Source organism: Ambystoma mexicanum, chromosome 12, assembly GCF_040938575.1.
Source record: "Ambystoma mexicanum isolate Mex_15411 chromosome 12, UKY_AmexF1_1, whole genome shotgun sequence".
NCBI lineage: Eukaryota > Metazoa > Chordata > Amphibia > Caudata > Ambystomatidae > Ambystoma > Ambystoma mexicanum.
In genome coordinates this window covers 1,189,821,820-1,189,843,242 of record NC_090936.1, presented here as the reverse complement: position 1 = coordinate 1,189,843,242, position 21,423 = coordinate 1,189,821,820, and the positions used below count along the sequence as shown (strand labels likewise).

Here is a 21,423-nt window from a genome sequence, read left to right as displayed (position 1 = left end):
CAAAGCCACCTGTTAAAATAGACTTATTTTTCTTCAACAGGAGGGGGCAATAATAGTAACGCTCCAGCGTCCGCACAAGCCAACCCTGGAGCAGTCGGGGTTAGTAGTGGATTAACTGTGCTCCCTGCGTTTGAGTACAGAGGTACTTGGATCCCCATCCTGACTGTAACTATACAAGGCAGCGCCAAAGCAACTTAGTAAGTAGCATTAGTGTAACTGTACATGCCTGTGGAGGTGGCTTGTGTATGTATGCATATATACATGATTTTGTACAACAGTGCACATTCTCGCAGGAGAGAACATTTTTGTATGCAAAAACTGTGTGCTCCGAGAGACCACCATGGGGTGCAGACGACATGGCACCTTAAACGTGCTGCCTCCCTCCCTCGGCAGGCAATGAACTAGCGTCAAAGTGCATTTAATTTGACTTATTTACCATGCAATCGACTCTGTAGCAATAGGACTGGGTCCGTAGACACCTGGTCGAATAGGGGTGCATTTCCTGGTCCAAAAGCACCAAAATCGGCCTTGGAAGTTTGAGGACAGTGTGCGGACAGAAGTAATGCTGGCGTGAGGCCGTGAGGAGTGCATCACTGACAGTTCATCGCCTTCAAGGCCTCCCCAGTAATAAGCCTGGCAGCGAATGTGAACAAGCCCCAGTGCCGCGAATCAATTTATGGACGCACTCATCAATTTGTGGAGTCTTGGAGTCAGTAGCAGGATGATGTGGTGAGATGCTGGCTGCGACATGCTCCTAGCGGAGCGAGAGTCAGAAGCGCCACGTGGGTCACAATGGAAGCTCGGCCCGATCGGTGAGTGACCCGAGTGCGGACTGCCCATGAGTCCGATTATTTGGGAAAGCGCAGCGGGTGATGTCTCATGGTGTGCACTGCAGAGGGAGACCCAAATGGAAGAGCTGATCATCGGGCAGTGCACAGGAGGTGTATCCCTGCTGACGGAAGCAGCGACTGGCCCAGGACAACAATATTCTGAATTTTGGAAGAGAGAATCTCTCCAACATGATGCTGAGATCTATATAAGTAGTGGTGATTCCCCTGCTAAATGACATAATCCCTGAAGGCTTGGAATAATTAACTTTTAGAACAGAGTGACCCTGGATGTCATCAGCAAGCTGGCCTGAGAATTCTGAATTGGGACCCTTGCTTGGAGATCACTCCCTTTGTTTGGCCACTATAAGGGTTGTGCACTGCCTCCTTAGGGGGTATTTACATTTTTGACCCACAGCGTGAATGATGGGTGCAATCATATGTGTATGAGACTCTGGAATGATTCTAAGAGGGTGGTGAGTTTGAACTGCTTATTTTGGAGACTATTGTAAGAGCGACACTACACATAGCTGCAGTGATCATATGCTGGGCCCAAAAACTGCAGTGTTGCTGAATAGTTTCCAAAGGGACCCTAATAAAGTAGCCAAGACAAGAGGCTCCAACTGCCTCGAGGTCCGACCAGGAGGGATCTACAAAGTCATATCCGATTGCTGTTGGAGGAAATCAGATCCATAAAGAGCAGGCTATCGGTTGTGATTTCGGACCTCAAGGGCAGGGTAGAAAAAGAGGAGGAGAAACTGGAAACCCTGGAAAATAATCAACAGTCAGCGGGTTTGATGGAAATTAAAATAAATGGAGGGACGTATGCAAGATATGGAACAGAAAGAGAGATTTGGCATTAAAGGTAGATGACTTGGAGAACAGAAAGAACAGAGAGAGACTTTCCAATATTCAAATTCTGGGCCTGAAAGAAATGCAAGGGGAATCTAATCTTTCTGGAGCATCAGGTAAAGACATTAATAAACTAGCTTTTTGAGGAAACAACCACCTCCGAAATTTTGTTTGACAGCATCCATCGAGCCGGTGGCCCTCTGAATGATCCCTGCTCAGTCTTGGCAAAGAGCCTCTATTTTCAGCAAAAAGCAGCCATTACGCAAAAAGGATTACACACTGAGAGGATAGGGGTTGGGGAAATCACTGTGGACCTCAGGCACCGTGCAGTTATTTTGATTATCGGAAGCCACCGTCCAGAATGATTAGAAATATTTTATCCAGCTTAATGACGCTGGAGAAGTTCAGATTCACATCCCATATTATGCGGCGAAGGCTACCATTTTTTAATTTTGGAAGGGGCAGCAAAAAGGGAGAAAGAGCCCTACACGAAACCGACTTAAAAGCAAAAGATCAGAGAGACGGAGGAGGAATTGACAGTATCGGGGGTCGATCGAAAGACATACTGGGGGAGATTAGGCAGAGACAAGTGTTAGGTGTCCTGTTTGAGAGGACAGGGAATGGAAAGATCAGTTTTCAAGATTAAAAGCGTAAACGGTGAATCACTTACTGACCCTGAGGAACCTGAGGGCATCCTCACTTTTCCCCAGTATCCTCTGCTCGGGTGGCCAGGGAAAGGCCATCGCTTTTGTATCCTGACCCTGGGGGTGGATATGTGAGGCAGATTCACCTGGGTGGTGGAGACTTTGTGAGTGGGGAGGGGACATCCCTAAGCGAGACTTGATAACCCCCATTTCCCTTTCACCTCAAACCCTCCATCACTCAAGCCTTCATAGGCTTTTGTCACCCCTGTCACTGATTCCCCTAAATATTCACCAAAATGCATCAATATGGTACTGGGACGAGAAAGGGGACAACAAGATCAAGGCAGAACTAACACTTTGCTGGTGAGCGGGCTTGTGCTTTCTGTATGAAACCCACAGCGGTAGCTTTAAAAGATGCAAGCGCAAAACAAATGAGGTCAGCTGCGGAAGAACGGTGAGCTGCATGAGCACAGTCAGCTGTGTAGGGTGTCTGCTCCGGAGTGGCGGTGTGGCAGGAGCAGCGCTGGAAGCACGTGAAGCAGTGCAGTGTGTATGCAGCAGGAAGTGGTGATAGAAAAAGCTGAAGGCCAGTAGCAAGCCGTCAGACAGAGGACTGCAGCACTGAAGGAAGTGGTCGTATGTATCCTGCTTCACTGTGTGGAAGAATTGCTGGGTGTGCAGGAGCCACAAGAAGACCGCCGGGAGAACACGGTAGCGACTGCACAGCGAACCAGGAACCCGTGGTGGAGGAAGGACTCGTGAGGAGCCGTAAAACCGACTAGTGAGTGAAACCTGAAAGGGGTAACACCAGGCTGGCAAGCGGTGACAGAAATAAAGTGAATGCAACGTATTTTGAATACCGAGCGCAATGAAAGCAGATGAAACATATTTTGAATACTGTATGAATTGAAAGCCAGTTAAAGCGAAGGAAAACTATTGTGAATATCAAACGACTTGAGAAAACGTTTTTAAAAACTCTGGCGTCCTGAAAGGAGTGAAAGAAAGAGTGTGAACGTTACTGAAAGGAAAGTTGTGAACTACATGGAAATAATGAACTGCACTAAGTGAAACAAGTGCTAGCAAAACCAAGAGCGCACAAAGAGTTGAATGCAAGATGTGCGATCTAATACTGGCCACAGCCATGCAAGTGCATGGAAGACTGGCTTTAATAATAAGACTGACACAGCTCTCGAACAGGCAGCCTCCAACCATAAGGTCAACCAGACTACGGTTGGGACATATCCACTGGCTTATATGCCGACGCCAAACTACCAACATATGCACCCTTACTGACACTAATGAGCATTTCTTTGCCATAAACCGTGCTAAACAACCCTTGTTTCATGATAGCTCTGCTGCACACTCCCCCATCAGACCTTTTACTGCCACTAAGGTTAGAAACAAACAAATCAAATGTTTACTACTTAATACTAGGTCTCTTATTTGTCTCTCGGGGTGGTGGAGCACATCATCAAACACAATATTGGTTTATGTGCCATCACTGAGTCATGGCTACATAGTGCCGCAGGGCCTGCCATTTCGCTTGCCGTACCCACAGTATATCGTATCCTGAGAACAGATCGATCCCTTGCCAGGGTGGGGGGTGGGGTGGGTGTTTAGCGGGGGTAGCACTGATCTACGAAGAATCCTTGCAAATACGCAAAATTGAAAAACTGACCCTTCACTCAAATACCACCATAAATTTCTTTCTTATCAACCACCACAGAATATGCCAGACTTTAATACACATGAGTGAACTTCTCTCTTCTCAATTGAAACCACTGTCAAGAATTATGATTATGGATGACTTCAATATAGGAGTCTCTGATGGTACCGATAATATGGCTACTCTGGTTGGGTCAACTCTGCAAAACTTGGTTTCAATCATATTAATGAACCCACTCACAATAAAGGAAAGACCTTGGATTGGGTGCTTACCCTTAATATCTCTATCAGGGAGGTTGAAATTAATCCCTGTCCCTTGTCCGACCATTTTATTGTGGTCTGGAACATGACCGTACTGGACTATGTCAAAAATGGAACTAACAAACCGTGGAGCTGTTTTTGGAACGTTCTGAAAATGACCCCATCTGCAATGGCTCCCTATATTTCCTGTGTCACAATCCATCTAACCTCAGTTCAGCTGAAGAATTTGCCAGTGTGTACCAACAAATGTTGGAAAATGCAGTGTCCATGACTATGTATTAGTGTGCAGGGCTAGCCAGAACTCTGAGGATCTTTTTGCTGCTGGCTTGGCTGTACTCCTGCTCCTCCTGCTTGAGTAGCTCTGCTTCTCTTTGCTGGAAATCTGAACTCTACCTCTTCCTGACCTTCCAACAGGCTGCTTGTGCTGGAACATCCATGCTTGCAGGCCTGGTGATCTTCTGAAGCCTCCCTGCTCCATGCAATTCACTGCACCCTGAGGTTAGACACCCTGCTGCAAGGCTGAAACCGGAGCAGCTTGCTGTTGCGCTGACAAGCTTCCTGCTCCAATGTGGGATATTTTGACTCTCATCCCTGAAACTGCGACTCGTTTTAGGATTTTCCAGGGTCACCTCAGTGCTTCTTGTTACTGCTGCTGCCATACTCTTGTCTTTGTTAGTTGCCTGAAGACGGGGTCCTGCATCTTTGCAGACCCTTATTCTAATCCTGTTGCCTCCTTGGACTCTTAACAGATCTCAAAACCGTAACTGGTTCCCCGCTAGAATCCATCCCTACACTTACAATGACCCCTGTAACCACAAATCCTAGGGTTTCTTCAGTGTCCTTTATCCGGAGTAACCTTCCTTCAGGTCTCCGGCCCCTTTACGTCACTGGTCTTCCTTTTACGACTATCAGGGCTGTGGTTGCAGTCCTCCAAGGCCCTGTGACAGAAACTGTTTTCTTTAGTAGACTGTGTGCCCTTTCTGCCTCCATCTATGCCCTGTGGTTGTTGAGCCTGTCCTTGGACCTCTTCTCGGAGAGTCCCAAGGCACAACAGCTCAATGTTTGTGGTCCTATTTGCCTGTGAGTCCAATAGATATTTTCCTACATTGTCACTATAACTGCAAGCAAACTATTCACTTTATAATATTGGTTTTATGGACCAGTTTTCCTAAACTTACCTATTAAAACTTCTTCAACAATTATACCTTCCAGGGCGGTTCTCAAATTTCTATAATACTGATTTGATTTTTAGTAATTACCTTTCTTTTTCTATGCATTTTGGCATAAAGAATCACTGCAACTCACTCTTTTTGAAGCTGTACTCACCTGCACCATATTTTTCCTGCTGATTTTAATCCTGAGTTGGGTCTTTCACAGAACATGACTGTTTTTGTATTACGTCACAGTTATCCATTTCTTTTAGTACTTACCTGCTGTCAATATTCCTCAATACACGACTTTATAATACAGTAGATTTGTCAATAAATTTGTTTGGATTTCCCTTGGCTGTGTGCCTGCCTGTCGGTCCCCTCCCCAGATAAGAGTGAACCCAGCCTGTTCCGCCAGCTTTACCCTTAATAGAGCTTGAACTAACTTGATGGAAACCCTGCTCGCCTACTACTGGTTGGTCTACCTGAACCCAGGAAAAGCGCCCACCACCAAGCCAAAATATATTGATGCCCCAGAAGGGTTTAGTGCTGACTCACTATAGACTTGCTTTTACTCATATTGTCACAGCTATGAAGGCTTAGAGAGCGCTTTGGACACAATATGTTCCATACCCAGGATCATAAAACGCTGGCGTTGCATGTCTACCATCTCCTGTTCACTTCATACACTGCTTTACTGGACATCCACACTTTCCATTAATGTTCACTTGAACATGGAGGACTGCATGCCGCTCCACCCACGGGGAGACAATAAAGTTTCTAGGATGGGAGTTGGATTAGTAAATGATCCCTTCTTGGAACATGTAGTTGAAAAACGAGAATATCTCAAGCAATTTTCATGTACTCTTTTCACTTCACTCTTTTAATATTCACTAGGGAAAGTGATGCTGTTGATATGCATCCTACCACTATCCTTGCTAGATTGTGTGCATGCGTGGAATGCAGGACACGTGTTTATATAAATCCAGAACTAATAGGCTCATTGCTTCTCAGCAAGCTTTGCAGCTGTTTTCCCGCGTTCCTATCGATTCCTAGTAATTAATGTATTCCTATTTCTTAGAACTTCACCTGCCTCCTGAACCTTCTTGTGGCTCGTCCTTCTAACAGTTCACGTTCTTCTTTGACCTTGGACTGCTTTTTGCCTCCCTTTCAGATCATCACTTTTACAGTTTGATCTATTGTTGTGTACATCGGTCTGTTTCCCAGGTTTTCTTTCTGGTCTCCTCATATAGTCAGTCGCCCCATTGCCCTCTCTCCTACGCCTGCCTGTTGATATTTTTCTCTTCTAATTTGCGGTCTTGAGGTTTCCCACTTGTCTGCCGCCTTTGCTTTTTGTCTGACGTGGTTTGTTTTTGTGGAGTGCCATCCTTCGGTTTTGTGAATTCCATAGTTGTGTGGACTACCATCATATGTCCTTGTGCTGTCTGCACGTTTATCGACTGCCATGCTTCATCCTTGTTCCATTCAGGGTTCTCTGGACTATCATCCCTTGTCCCTTTTGTAGACTGCCATCCCTTTCTCCTTGTGGGTTTTTTCGACTGACATCCTTTGCCCTTGTATCATTGGTGGCTTTATGGGCTGCCATTTTCCCCACATGCAACTGACTTGCTTGGATCCTTTTTACTCGCTTCACTGAGTCCTTCCGGATTTCTGGTCTCCTGCTTTGCCTTGACCTGTTCCCATGTCGAAATCCTGATCAGCTGTTGCTTAGGTTATCCCAAAGGGATACCAGGTGTACTCTTAGATGGAAGTTGCTTTTATATTATGGTCTTGTGGCATATTTCCTTTCCAGGCTTTTCCTTCTTCAAGGTGTGCATGAAAGAAGTGTACATCCACCTCGTTGGGTCGCTAAACACGGTGTAAACATGCATATTCTGAGCCTTGGATAATGCCTCTTCTACGGATGTTCTCCCTAATTGATACTTGTCCCTGAGCCAGCAGTTCCGCTTCTGATCCCTCTACTCTTTCTTGTCCTCTTCGCTCTGCATCCCTCATTTTTCTTGCAGTTCCCACCATCGTCTTTGTGACCTGTCCCGTTTAAGGTTCTTTGCTCTTCCAGCCCCTAAGAACTGGAATTCCCTACTATTTCATGTGCATTCTGCTAAATCTCTGTCCTTGTTTAATTTTCTGCTTAAAGGCCAATTTGATCTCCCCCTGCTTATTATTAAAACAATTATACTGTATAGCATCGGCTGTAAGTTATAGGGCCTCATTACGACCCAGGCGGTAAGTTACCGCCTGGGCCGTGACTTTACCAGCGGTGAAATTAGGAATGACCACCATCTGTTAACCCAAATCACTTTAGCTGTCACTTCTCGCTGACGTATCTGTCCCTTTCACATAGAAGAAATTATTAATGCACAACTGTCTGGCCTCCGGCACACTGGTACTAACTCTACACTTACTATGCCTCATTTAACAAGCCAGGAGTTCTCACAAGCAAGCATTTATGTTTTATACCCTCCCTGCAAAGACATAAAACATGATTGATAGCAGTTTCCTGCATCATATAGAAGCATTTGAACGAATCAAAATTATTTTTACTATCTGATTAGCAGTCTGTCTTAACTTCATTGTGAACCAGGACACTTCATCCTACACAGACTATAGACGTCACCTAAAATAAACTCTAATCTTGTAAGGCTGATTACACATGGTGGGATGTTGGAGACCTCCATTAACCAATCAATGTATCCCACTACTTTACTGCACTAGGTAATTGGGCTGCCCTGGGATGTAAGGGTGCAGATCTGAGACCAGGTCTCCATACATTTGAAGTATTGTACACACACAGCAACATTAAAATCGCCATGAGAGAAGCTGTGCACACACTCTTTAAGGATACTACCTTGAACCTAGTAGTGCCTTAATAGAATATTCACCTAGGGATGTTCCTCTGGGGCAGGTTTACCTTCCAAATGTTTCTTTGAATGCCCCCCGATGAAGACTTAAGTGCAATCATGAAAGGACAGGAAGGAGGATTTATTGAGAAAGGCAATCCAATCCAGCCCACAAGGATTGGGGAATTTGTTGTCAGACTAGGGATCATACTTTTAAAAAAAATAATCTTTATTTTAAGTCAAGGCAGTTTGACAAGCGTACATCGTAAATAGTAGCAAAGACGTGTTAACCCCCAGCCCCTTCCCCTCGGGCCCGTCCCCCCCCTCCCTCCATTCCCCTGCAAAGACCTTCACTCTCTGGGCCCTCCTCTCTTTGGCCCCATAGTTTGTGTCCCCTTCGGGTTCCTCCCAGATTCCCAGGGTCCATCGGACATTGATAGGCTTATAGGTCAGGGCTGGAAACCGCTGGTCAAATTCCAATACCGGGCCCCAAATTTTCTAGAACCGGTGAAGGACCCCAGCCTTTGCTGCTGTCACCTTTTCCGCTATCAATATGTCCCATAGTTTTGTCCACCAATGAGCTAAACGGGGGCCGTCCGGGGACTTCCAGTAGCGGGCCAGCACCGATTTCCCGGTGTAACGCTCACCTGATTCCCACAGAGGCGCCGATCTGTTCTGGACTGCTATGACCTCTTCTAAGGTGATGCGCAGGACTCGGAAGACGGACTGGACCGGACCCCCAAACCTCGCCTGTCTGGCCCATAGAAGAATCCTTCTGTAGATGGAAAAGGGGATTAACTGTCTGCTGGATAATGTGTCGGATTCCCCCCTTCCCCCTCTCACACTCCTCGAACCCCCTCCGCGATTCCCCGTAGAGTCTCACCTTAGAGTCTGAAAGGACGAGCTCTCCATCCTGCTTCCGATGCAGGGGCGCGTTGATTTCCAGTTACTTCACTGGATCTCTGGTTTGGTGAGTATTCAACTCCGCTTGACTTTTCCGATATGAGGCCGTAAGTATTCAGTTGCAAAAGTTCAAGCCTTAATTGTCCATTGTCCTTTTCTCTATTTCAGATGTAGGATGAAGAATCCGCGTAGAGGAATGGATTCGCCGAAGGTAACTCTGGTGAGTCTTTTTGATGGATGGTTCCCTTAGTGATCTTGCTTTCACCCACTAATGCGTGTGTCTTTTTCCCCTTAGGGGCCGGGGTACGGAAGTGCCAAAGAAGCGGCGCCGACCCGAGGTGAGGAAAGATTGTCCCAACAATAATCAGGTAAGTCTTAAGGTGGAAGAATCAGGCCTTCCTCGATCTGTTCCTTCGCTCTCCTTTGTTTTGTCTCTTTTTCTCCTTAGGGTCCGGGGTACGGCAGTGCCAAAGCAGCGGCGCCGACCCGAGGTGTGGAAAGATTGTCCCAACAAAAATCAGGTAAGTCTTAAGGTGGAAGAATCAGGCCTTCCTCAATCTGTTCCTTCGCTCACCTTTGTTTTCTCTTTTTCTCCTTAGGTGCTGAAAGGCGACGGATGGTGCCAATGGTGGCTGAAGAGCCCGGGGGCGCCTCGTGAAGGTGAGTGGAACGCGGCGCTGCAGCGAGCGATGCGATGCGCTTCTAAAAATAATGTCTTTACTCAGGATCGTCGGAGTGATGGTTCCGGACTCCGGATGGAGGTAGGTAAAGTTCAATTATTCACCTTTCTCTCCTTTCCTTCCTTTTCAGGTGTTCCAGGTTGCAGGCGGGCGTGGCTGGCGCCAGGATGCAGGAGCAGACACAGTGAGCGTCCAGCTGCTAGATGCAGAACAACGCGAAGCGTGAGCTGCTGTCTGGGCGTGGTTTAAATAGCCCCCAAAGTAGTTCCAGGTAAGTATTCTTCCTCAGCCACGCCCGAGTTGTAAAATAGTCCCATAGGTAAAATAGTCCCTTTCAGACCTCAAGGAGGTCTGGATCCGGCAGCATGGTCTGCATCAGGTAAGTCCATCCAAGCACTCCCCTAATGAGCCTGGCGCCTATGGTGCCAGGACTGATGCCTTCTATGAGCCTGGCGCCAAAGGCGCCAGGACAATGTCCAAAGAGCCCCTATAAGGGGTTGCTGGGTCCCTCCCTGGGGACATGTCTGCTTTCGGGGACGCTGGCCCTGAACTGGCTTCCCGGGAGTAGGCATCATGACACCCGGCTAGAAGGCATTGGGTCAACAGTTTTGCCTTATTCCCGAAGCCCCCCAGCAGAACGGGGCCCGGCTCTAGCGGAACCGTTGCCCCCGTGAGTGATTTGTGTAATTGTCGCCAGGCATTGTCTCCAAAATCGCTGGATTTTTGGGCACGTCCACCAGATGTGCAAAAAGGAGCCTGGGTGGCCACATCCTCTCCAGCAGGAGGGGTCCACCCTGGGATTCATGTGATGGAGCCTAAGAGGGGGCTAGTACCACCTCAGCATGATTTTATATGCACATTCCCTATTGGTGACACAGGAGGACGAGGAGTGTGCTCGGGTCCAAATGTCCACCCATGTTTGGTCTTCTATTGGGTGCCCCAGGTCGGCCTCCCACTGGGCCATGCAGCGGGTTCTCTCGACCAGGAAATCGCCCAAAAAGCGTCTGTAAAAGGTGGATATCCTACCTCGAGATGGGGGGTCCTTGAGCGATAGTTCCAGTGAAGTCGGATTGCGCGTTGCTGCTTGTAGGATTTGGGGCTGTGAGCACCAATGGCGCAGTTGTATGTAGGTAAATCTGTCCTTTTCCTGAAGTTGGAACTTCTCCTTGCATCGTTCGAACGTGCATGGCGCGTTTCCCTCGTATCTCGAAAGTGTTTGGGTTGTTGTTGCCTAACCTATCCTGTGTGTTCTCCTGTGCAGTGGTTAAAAACAATGGAATCAGTGAAAGTTGGATGGTTTGACTCTGATTGTACCAGAGCCAAGTCCCACCTGCTTTCAGTTCTGAGTAACCAATGGGCCTCTTAACAATTCTAGTGTCTGTGCAAGGTCTTGTTATAAGTAGGTCCTGGCCAAAAGGAAACAGGCCATTGAAGACGAGGCATGGGACACGTGGGTTAGTGCTTCTAAGGACTATGTGATAAACCACAAGGCGTCTCCCTAGTTAGTTTATTTAATTATAAGGGGAGGAGACCCGGTATAACACTGGCTTAAGCAAGTTAAGTGTTTACTCTGTCTATATCCGGGTGGATAGTAGTCAGTATATATTAGGAGACAAAGCTAGTATACAGATGCTAGAGTTTAAAAACTATAACTCAGGTGAGGGAGGGACCAGTCACGGTGAAAGATCAGTATCAATTTTAATAATTAGTCATAGAAGTTAAAACATATAATTAAATAAGATGGTCCACAATACAATACTTAACATCCAATATAAAACAGGGGATATGTAACAAGCTTAGATAGCGAGTTAAAACCGGTTCACAGAAAAAACATACACAATTGGTACTTGTAAAACAAATAGTAGAGTACCAGATTCTATTGGAATTAATGTGTCATAGATTTATGTCTCTGTTTTTAATCCAGAGAATTGGCTCGACATATTTCTGTTCTTTTAAACATAAATATAGAACATTCATCAGGAGGAAGTAGTTTTTCCGACATAACCTAATTCTTATTGGATCATAAATATAATCTGCGTCTGTCTCATAGCATCTTATATGGTGCTGGTGAGGGCTCTCTACTTCAGCCAGTAGGTAGGTGTAGGAGGATAATTCAGTCCTGCGGACTGGAACAATAAGTGTCAGGGTTGTAACAACAAAGGTATGCCAGGCAGGCGGGAATGGATCCCTTATTGGACACTAATGTTGAGCAGTCGTGGCGTGCAGTGCCTAGTGTTAGTCGGGAGAGCTCCGTATAGACGACTGGTAGCGCCAGGACACGACCATCGCTATTGGATCCAGTTCCTGCGGGTGGACCAGTGAGGGAGGATCACCTGGATGGGGGGGGGGGTCCTTGGGGAGTGGGACATCGACGGGTGAGACACAGTATCCGCCTTCTTTCAACACCTTTTCCCCATCCTACCACATGGGGCATGCAAAACCACTACCCCTGCCCCCCTCCCCTAACCCCCTCCCCCCTTTGCCGACACATTCTTTTCACGACACACTAGAGAACGGACTAACACCAGAGCCGTTTACCTGATGTGTCCCACTACAAGGGTCAGGAAAAATCAGCCAATTGATCAGAATCACACACACCTGACAGCCCTTTCCCAGCACAGTATGAGAAAGGCAGACTACACAACGAGGCAGCTATCCAGGTCCGCAATTCAAGAGCAGGAGAAAGGCAGCGAATATCAAGAGGCTGACGAGGAGAGACACAACCTTGCCCTTTCCGACGCAGACCCGCAAAACCTCTGCAGCGGGAATCATAAGACCGAGGACAATTGCCCAAGTGTGCTGCAACAGATGTCCACAGTACACGGAGCACATTGACGCTGATAAGCGGGAGCAAAAAACCTCCTTCTACCGTGGTACCGGCCTTGACTCCAGTTACAAGGGAAGCCAAGCGGTTCATCACAGCTGGCGAGTCGAGGGTAGAGCCGATAAGAACCAGGCTGTGGTGGATGAAAGACGCAAAGTGGCAAAATAAACTAAGTTTAAAAGAACTGTAAAAGTGCTGAGCGGAGACCAGCTTCAGAGGGAACCGGCACCACGTGGGTGCTAACTCGAGAGAGACTGGCCAATCCCTGTGTGAATGAAATTAAAGAAACCAGAAGGCCGTAGGAGAGCCTAAAAGTTAGGTCAAAGTGGTTATACAGGTGGTCAAGCAAAATCTGTGTACAGTTGAAAGTCTTTTATCTGCAAACTTAGGAAAGCAAGGGTAGTGAATTCCGCAAACAAATGTGAATGTGAAGTTGGCAAGAGTGAACCCGCACGAGGATGCTGCTGAGAAGGAGGCAAGTCTAAAGTCCCAGGAAACAGTGTTGACAAATGTGAGCCCGGTCTAGGGATGTCCACTAAGAACTATTTGAAAAGACATTAGGAATACAAGAAGTGCATTGTCCTGCTTGTCATTTGGGGTCTGAGCCCAACCGAGGGAGAAAACAAGAGACAGTGTAAGGCAAAGAGAAGTACTATCCCGCCTGTAATTTTAGAGGTCCGAGCCCGGGCTGAGGGAGACCCAAAGGTGGAAAGTTACGGCCCATAATTTATGGAGAAAAGGACTGTTCTACAATTTGTGGAGTAAAATTTGTAATTGGGTCAGTGCCCAAAAGAGGAGGACCCAAGGGGTGAATCAATCACCCGAGAAATACGTTGAACAGAACTTTGTGTCTGTTTTTTTCTTGAGAATCCTATCGGGCGTACAGGATCAGGAAATCGCAACCCCACAGGCCTTGATATCAATAAAACTGATGTAGGATCTAAAAACCAGAAAAGGGAGATCCAAAGGAGAAAACCGATCACCCAAGACGCCAAGGAGCAAAGGTCAGCCCAAAAGAGCGGGACCAAGGAGTCAAGGATCTTCACCCAAAGCAAAAGCAGAAAACAAACTTTCATTTTGTTGGAGGATCTTTTATGTTTATTTTAACACGTCCGGCCCTCGAAGGCAAGAGACTTTCTAGCGAAACAAGACTTGGCCATCAAGGCTCCTGATAACCTGGAACAGAACTGTTGATGCGTGCCAGGAAGGTTTGAGTGTGTGCTGTGCTCCAGAATCCCACCTTGCCCTGTGCTCGAAACGTGGGGAAGGAAGAACTTGCACCCTTTTTTGTATTAGCTGGGAGGTTTGGCAAAGGTTTCTTAGTGTAGGCCCTTTTAATTTGACACACGGCCACTAGGACTGCCTTATTTTCATTTGATAGTCGAGACTTGCTCCCATCTTAGATTTAGGTTTAGTTTAGGCGTTCCTCCAACCTACAAATATTGTTCAATAAACACCCTTGAACTGTGAACACTTGTGTCTGTCTTTACTGTTGCCATCATTCGTTCCTCACAACAAGGATGCAAAACCTTTTGGAAATTGCAAATCGTGGTCCATTGTATACATTTAATCGGGAAATTCTGGTTTGTAATGTATCGGACAAGGCTTGGCTGGATCATTTCTCATCCTTATATAGTGTATGTAGTGTGGAAGTGCGTCGTGATCCCGCTACCACGGGTAGTACGTTGAATTTGGTGGAAGGGGGCGACAATGCAAGGATCGTATTCACGGTGGATGAAATACTGAAAGCTATTGGCTGTTAGCATTGTAATCGGGCACCAGGACCAGATAACGTTCCAGCTGATTTGTTTGTCATGACTCTGGATCTTTGGGCTCCTGTACAGGGTTTTAATGCTATCTGCGCAGCGGGTGCAGTGCCTCCATCCTGTCCCAAAGCTATTATCCAGCTAATATAAAAAAAGGGGCAATGGGAATCTCCTGCTTCATATAGGCCTAAATCGTTACTGGATTCCCTTTTTAAAATCTTGGCTCATGCTTTTCTTGCTAGGTTAGTGGGGTATGGGCAGTGGGGTTTTCTAATTCGTGCAGCTGGGATTCCGGCCAGGTTTGGGTACAGCCGAACAGTCCCTTCATCTCTATCTGGTAAGCGCACATTCCATATATATAAAGGAGAAACCAATTTATTGGGCATTCATGGATCTGAGCACAGCTTTTGACAAGGTTAATCATGCCAGGTTGTGGGACGTGTTCATATCCATGAATTGCCGCCTCCACTCCCACCCCCCTCTGCTGAGTCGTCTAGCCAGATTGCATGACTCGACACAAGTGTTATGAAGTTGTTCTTGATGGTCGTGAAGTTTAATAATGCCTCCGTCCCCAAGTACCACACAGACAACGAGATATTCAGTGCCTGTGCGGTCTTTGAGGCCAGAGGATGTTTTTGTGAGCCGTCAGGTCTGGAACCGGGAGCTGCCAGAAGGACCCCTTGAACGCTGTAAGGCAATGAGTGGTTATCAAACAATGTGCGTGTAATACAAGGAATACCCAGCAAGAAAAACAGAACACTGCTTACCTAAGATTATAGGAAGTATCACCCTGTTGGAAAGGATAGTGGGGCCCGGGACGGGGCTTGATGAACTTCCAATAGCAGAGGGTCAGGGGGGTGTTCGAGACTCTGTAGATGGGCGCACAACGTGGTTTGAGGCAGTCCGGGTTGTGCAACCAGGCGAGTGCCTACAAGAGGCCAGTGGCCAAAGTACCAAATCAAAACTAAATCGTAAGGCAGTCCAATTCGTAATCCGAGGTCGTAACAATGTGCAAAGCCAAGGTTCAAAGTGCCAGGGGGGTAGATAGAGCAATCCAGAAACAAATCCGAGGTCGTAGTAGTGTGCAAAGCCAAGTTCAAGGTGCCAGGGGGTAGACAGAGCAATCCAGAAACAAATCCGAGGTCGTAGCAAAAATCTGAGGTCGTAGTAGCAAGGATCAAAACAAGGGAACAAGAGCCGTACAGTACTGACAGAGATCAGCTGTGAAGCAACGCTTCCGTGTTCCTGGACGCCTTTTGAATCATCGGGAAAGACACGTGATGCGTTGGACTGTCACATGATGCGCGTCACATGATGCGGAAGCGTTGAAGCTACGTGACTCTTTGCCGTGCTAGCCCCCTCACGTGATGCGTGATCGTGTTGGCCCCCTCACGTGACGCGAGGTCCTCCGTAAACGATGTGGATTGTTGCGGGCTGCCAGCGGGAGTCTCCATTGTAATTGCCAGTGATGGGAAGGTCGATAAACCCCTGGACCAAAGTGTGTCCTGGTATTGCGGGTGAGGGGATGCAGTCTCCGACTGCCAGAATGCACATGCGAGATCCCCTGATGGTATTTGGCAGGGGCCGGGCGTGAGGGGGAAGCAGGGAGACGGTGTGCGGTGGAAAGCGTGACAACAAGTTCTCCAGCATGGGGTCTGGCATGGATTCACATGCTCATAAATATTCCCCGTCGTCAGGCTGGGAATCCTCGGTAAAGAAAAATCAGTATCGGTTTCGTTTCTGATCTGTCTTTCGTAGTAGTAACCAATCACTGATCTCTGCGTCATACTGACCACAGCCAATGACTGCCATCTCCCTAAGCCCCGCCTCTGGCAGCCATCTTCAGATTTCTACCGCACGTTCAAGTGTTGGGATCCTCGTGCTATTGCTCTCGAGCTTTAGTGCTTTTTTCGCGCTTTTTTCCTAGGAAAATTTTCTCTTTTTCGGTCAAAAGAGCCTCAAGCTATATCCTATCAACGGGGAGTCGTGTCGGATTCTTCTACGCCCCTCAAGGGTGAAGATTTCGTCAAGCCACGCTTTTGGAGGACTCCAGAAGTTTCTCAGGCCCATCTCGGACATGGCACAGGAGAAGGGAAGCTCGACGCCCGGAAAGCTGTTCAGGGTCTGTCCTGGTTGCCAGCTTCAGAATGTCTTTAAGGAGGATGAACACTCCCTTTGCCTCTACTGCCTGCATGAGGACAAGACGCACGTGAAGAAGGACTGTGCGTTCTGCGGCAATATGTCAGAGCGGACCATCAAGGACCGCCATCTGCGTCTCGCCAACTGGCTGGAAGGGGAGAGCCCGTCAGGCGAGAAAAAGAAGAAGAAATCCGAGCAGTCTTCTAAGACCTTTGAGGGCGCCCCGGCGACGGGGGCCCAACAGAAGGCCAAGCACTGCGAGTCCGCTGGCACCGGGAGCGCCGAACGGTCGGGCTCTATGGGTGCCAGGCAGGGCGCATCCTCCCCGGCGCCATCAACCACGAGCCAACGCTCTGGCTCGGGTAAGAGGAAGGCCGAGCACCCGGCGAAGCTCCTGGAGAGACCCCGGTCGAGCTCGAAGGCCCCATCGGAGGGGGAGCGAGGCGGTGACCCTCCCCCCAAGGAGAAGGCGGTGAGCGCACCTAAGGTGGTGAAAGCCTTGATCCACCCGGCCAAGGCCTCTATCGAGACCGTCGCGGCGGCCCTGGCTCAGCCTGTGGAGGCTACACCAGTGGTGGCGACCTCGGGGCCCAGAGTCTCCCTGCCACCGCGAAGGGAGTCCTCTTTCATGCCCATCGACAGGACCCCCGTGAGAAGAAAAAGGGGGGGCAGGAGGTCGTCGTGGATTCGGCCTCAACCTCTGAAGAGGAGCTGATCGAAGTCTTAAGCCACGGCGTTGGCATGGAAGAAGACCAGCCCGTCGGGAGGGACCCCGACGCCGGAGACGACGATAACGTCGAGGGTGCCGACGGAGCTCCTGCCCGCCCGTCGGAATCACCTCAACCAGTGCCGCAAGACAACTCGGCGACCATTTTGTTGGCTATACAGTCCTTATGCTCGGAGATAAGGACGAGATTGCCGTTACTACCAACGGAGGAACCGCTCCTGATGGGGGACCCGGAGCCAGGCCCTTCTGGGAGCCCTCCTCCTAAGAGAAGAAGGATTCATCCTCCACCTCCTTTTCAACCATCGCGCCCTGCTCAGCCCTCCTCCCTGTCCACGACCCGTGGGGATGATACGGGGACGGACACGGCCGCGACGGGTACAGACGACGAGGTTTACGACGAGGATCTCCCGTCGTCGCCTCCTCCCAGGGCTTCCCGCCCGACGAGATTGGATCGTTTCATGCCATGATCGCCAGGGCATCCAAGCTTTTCCAGCTCTGCCCGGAAGAGAAGAAGGAAGGTTTCCTTTATCAACGGCGCGAGACCAAGAGGAAGACGGTCCTCGCTGTACCTCTACTGGACGATATCTGGGACGAGGGTCTCGCCCTCCTCAAGAACCCATCCACAACGCCTGCGAGAAGGGATCGGTACGAGAAGAAGTACCGGGTCCCAGACGCGGCCCGCTTGTGCCTTCGGGCGCAGCCGACCCCGGACTCAGTCGACTCCGCGGCGGCCAGGAAGAAAGCGGGGGGGGGCATCGGCCTCTACGTCAACCTCCCCGCCGGACGGCGAGGGAAAGAAATTGGACACGATGGGACGCAGAGTCATTTCATCGGCAGCGACGACGATTAAGGCTGCCAACGCGTTGGCTATCGTAGCCCGCTACGACAGGGAGTTGTGGTACAAAATCGCCCCCCTGCTGGACTTCCTACCAGACGACAAGAGGGCGGAGGCCCTAGAGATCTTGCAGGAAGGAGAAGTGGCGTCGGACCACTCCATTACGATAGCGACGGACATCGCTGACACTGGATTTCGCCAGTTGGGCAACGGCGTCTGCCTTAGACGGCGTGGATGGCTCAAGGAAACAGACTTCCGGCAGGACGTGCAGACCAGGGTCTTGGACATGCCGTTCGACGGGAACAACCTGTTTGGGAAAACAGTGGACGATTCCCTACAAGCCATCAAGACGGACACGGAGACGGTCCGGGCTCTTGGTGTACTCCAGCAACAACGGCCGCCCTTTCGGAGCAGCGGAGGCAAGCAGTGTGCCTCCAAAGGTTCCGGCGGCGGATTTTACACCTATCGTCAAGCGGCCCGTTCGTCGTCACAGGAAGCCTACAGGGGACGAGGCAAGTCGGGCAGACCCCACCATCTTCGCCAGGGAGGACAAGGCGGCAAAGCCTCGTCGAAGCAGGACTGAACCGGCCGTGGGGTCGGGCCCCCACCGAAGCACCCCGGTGGGAGGCCGGCTGGGGAGCTTCGTCAGCGTGTGGGAGTCCATCTCCACCGACCGATGGGTGCTGGATGCCCTGGCCCAGGGTCACACGCTCGAGTTTCTAAAGAAGTGCCCGCGCGTCCCCCCCGTGGCCAGGAAGGAACATCACGTCCCTCAACTTCTCTTGGAGGTAAAGGCGATGCTCAAGAAAGGCGCCATCGAGCTCGTCCCAAAGAGGCTTCGGGGCTCCGGAGTTTACTCAAGATACTTCCTCGTGAAGAAGAACACGGGAGGATGGCGTCCCATCCTGGACCTACGACGACTGAACAAATTCATCAAGGCACAGAAGTTCCGGATGGTCACCCTCCAGCACGTCCTGGGGCAGCTGGAGGAGGGCGATTTCCTGTCGTCGTTGGATTTGGAGGATGCTTACTTCCATATCCCCATCCTAAAGGGACACCGAAAGTTTCTCAGATTCGTGGTCCAAGGGCGTCACTACCAGTTCAGAGCCCTTCCCTTCGGATTGAGGTCGGCACCCAGGGTGTTCACCAAGTGCCTCGCACCGGTGGCGGCGCGGCTGCACCTGGAGGGGATCCACGTCTACCCCTACCTGGACGACTGGCTCATCCGAGCAAAGACAAGGGAACTCGCCGCGGAGCACCCGGCGAGGACCGTCAAACTACTCACGGACCTTGGATTCTCCATAAACTACGCCAAATCCCACCTGGTGCCCGCGCAAGACGCGCTGTTTCTGGAAGCGAAACTCGACACAGTGGCGCTTCTGGCCTCTCCGTCGGAGGAAAGGACGAGGGCCATCTTGGGCAAGGTGCAGCGGATGCTGGTTGCGGATGCAGCCAGGGTGAGGTCCATCAAATCCCTCCTCGGAATGATGTCTTCTTGCATTTATCTCATCCGCCTGTGCAGGCTTCGGATGCGCCCGTTACAGGAGTTCCTGGACGCTCGCTGGATTCAGACGACGGGCAACTTCGAGGACAGGATCACACTCGACGAGAGCTTCCGACGAGCGATCCGGTGGTGGGGCACCCGCGCGCATCTGATGGCGGGCATGGACTTCCAGACCCCGGGCCACCAGAAGACAGTGACCACGGATGCCTCCCTGGAAGGGTGGGGAGCGCACACCGAAAATCTGCACGCGAGAGGCCTTTGGCTTCCGACGGAGAAGTCCCTCCATATCAACGTCCTGGAGCTCCGTGCAGTGTTTTGGGCCCTCGGGTCCTTTCTTCCGTCCCTCAAGGGCAAGGTGGTGAGGATCTTCACCGACAACACCACCACCATGTTCTACATCAGGAAGCAGGGCGGTACCAGATCCTCAGCCCTGTCCAAGGAGGCGCAGGATCTGTGGCATTGGGCCGTCGCCCAAGGGATGTTTCTGGTGCCGTTTCATCTGGCAGGAATAAAAAAACACCATCGCCGACTCGCTCAGCAGAGAGCTGCTCTCGTGCCACGAGTGGGAACTACGACAGGATCTAGTGGACCGCCTCTTCCGACGGTGGGGCACACCCCAGATCGATCTGTTCGCGACGGCGACGAACTGCATGTGCCAGAGGTTCGCCAGCAGGTTTCCCCAGCCGAGGAGCATGGGCGATGCTTTCTCGTTCCCCTGGGAGGGCCTGTTTCTATACGCGTTCCGTCCATTGCCGTTGCTGATCCGGCTCATCAGCCAGCTCAAGAGGTCACGGTGCAGGATGATCCTCGTCGCACCGGCGTGGCTGAGGCAGATATGGTTCCCGGACCTTCTGGACTTGTCAGCGTCCCCGTCAATCAAGCTGCCAGTGGACGCGGATCTTCTCTCCAGGGAAGGAGGCGCCATCCTCCATCACGACCCGAAGTCGCTGAACTTGCGGGCCTGGCTCCTGCAGCGTTAGAGTTTGGAGGCTACGACATACCGGCCGACTGCAGAGAGGTTCTTGCAAAGGCCAGGGCGTCCTCAACTCTTAAATGCTACGGACACAAATGGAAGAGGTTCTCTGTCTGGTGCCATGCACAGAAGATTAACCCTCTACGGATTACGGCTCCTCAAGTACTGCCGTACTTACTGACGCTGGCCAAGGCTGGACTGGCACACGCTTCCATCAAGATTCATCTTGCTGCGATCTCCCGATACACCATACCCACGGGACGGATGTCTTTGTGGTCTCATCGTCTGGTGAAAGAATTCATGAAGGGACTGTTCAGATCGTTCCCACCGGTGAAGGCTCCGGCCCCGGCGTGGGAGCTCAACATGGTGCTGACCAAGCTCATGGGACCTCCGTTCGAGCGTCTGCACTCAGCTCAGTTGAAGTTCCTGTCGTGGAAAACAGCGTTTCTTGTGGCCATCACCTCCGCACGACGAGTGGGAGAGATCCAGGCCCTTTCCTGCAAGCCCCCGTACTTGACTTTTCACGACACGAGGGTAGTGCTCAGGACGCACCCCTCCTTCATGCCCAAGGTGCCGTCGGACTTCCAACTCAACAAACCCTTGGTGTTGCCTGTTTTCTTCCCGTCGCCTTCATCGCCGGCTGAAAGGACTTTGCACTCGCTGGATGTGGCTAGAGCGCTGAAGTTCTACGTGGACCGCACAAAGAGTTTTCGGAAGACGTCACAACTTTTTGTGAACTTTGGACCTGTCAATCAGGGGAAGGCTCTCTCAAAGGCTTCCATTTCCAGATGGCTCTCCGGCTGTATCATGTACT

The 21,423-nt window shown here is 50.2% G+C and overlaps 1 protein-coding gene across 2 annotated transcripts in view; it reads left to right on the top strand.

Annotated features, from left to right (window-relative positions):
- The window catches only part of MON2 (MON2 homolog, regulator of endosome-to-Golgi trafficking), a 1,155,350-nt gene that overhangs the window by 520,522 nt on the left and 613,405 nt on the right, over window positions 1-21,423 (top strand). For both annotated transcript variants that reach the window (XM_069629845.1, XM_069629844.1), the window contains exon 11: window positions 41-197. In XM_069629845.1, coding sequence (XP_069485946.1) covers window positions 41-197 — 157 coding nt within the window. The remainder of the gene's footprint in view (window positions 1-40; window positions 198-21,423) is intronic.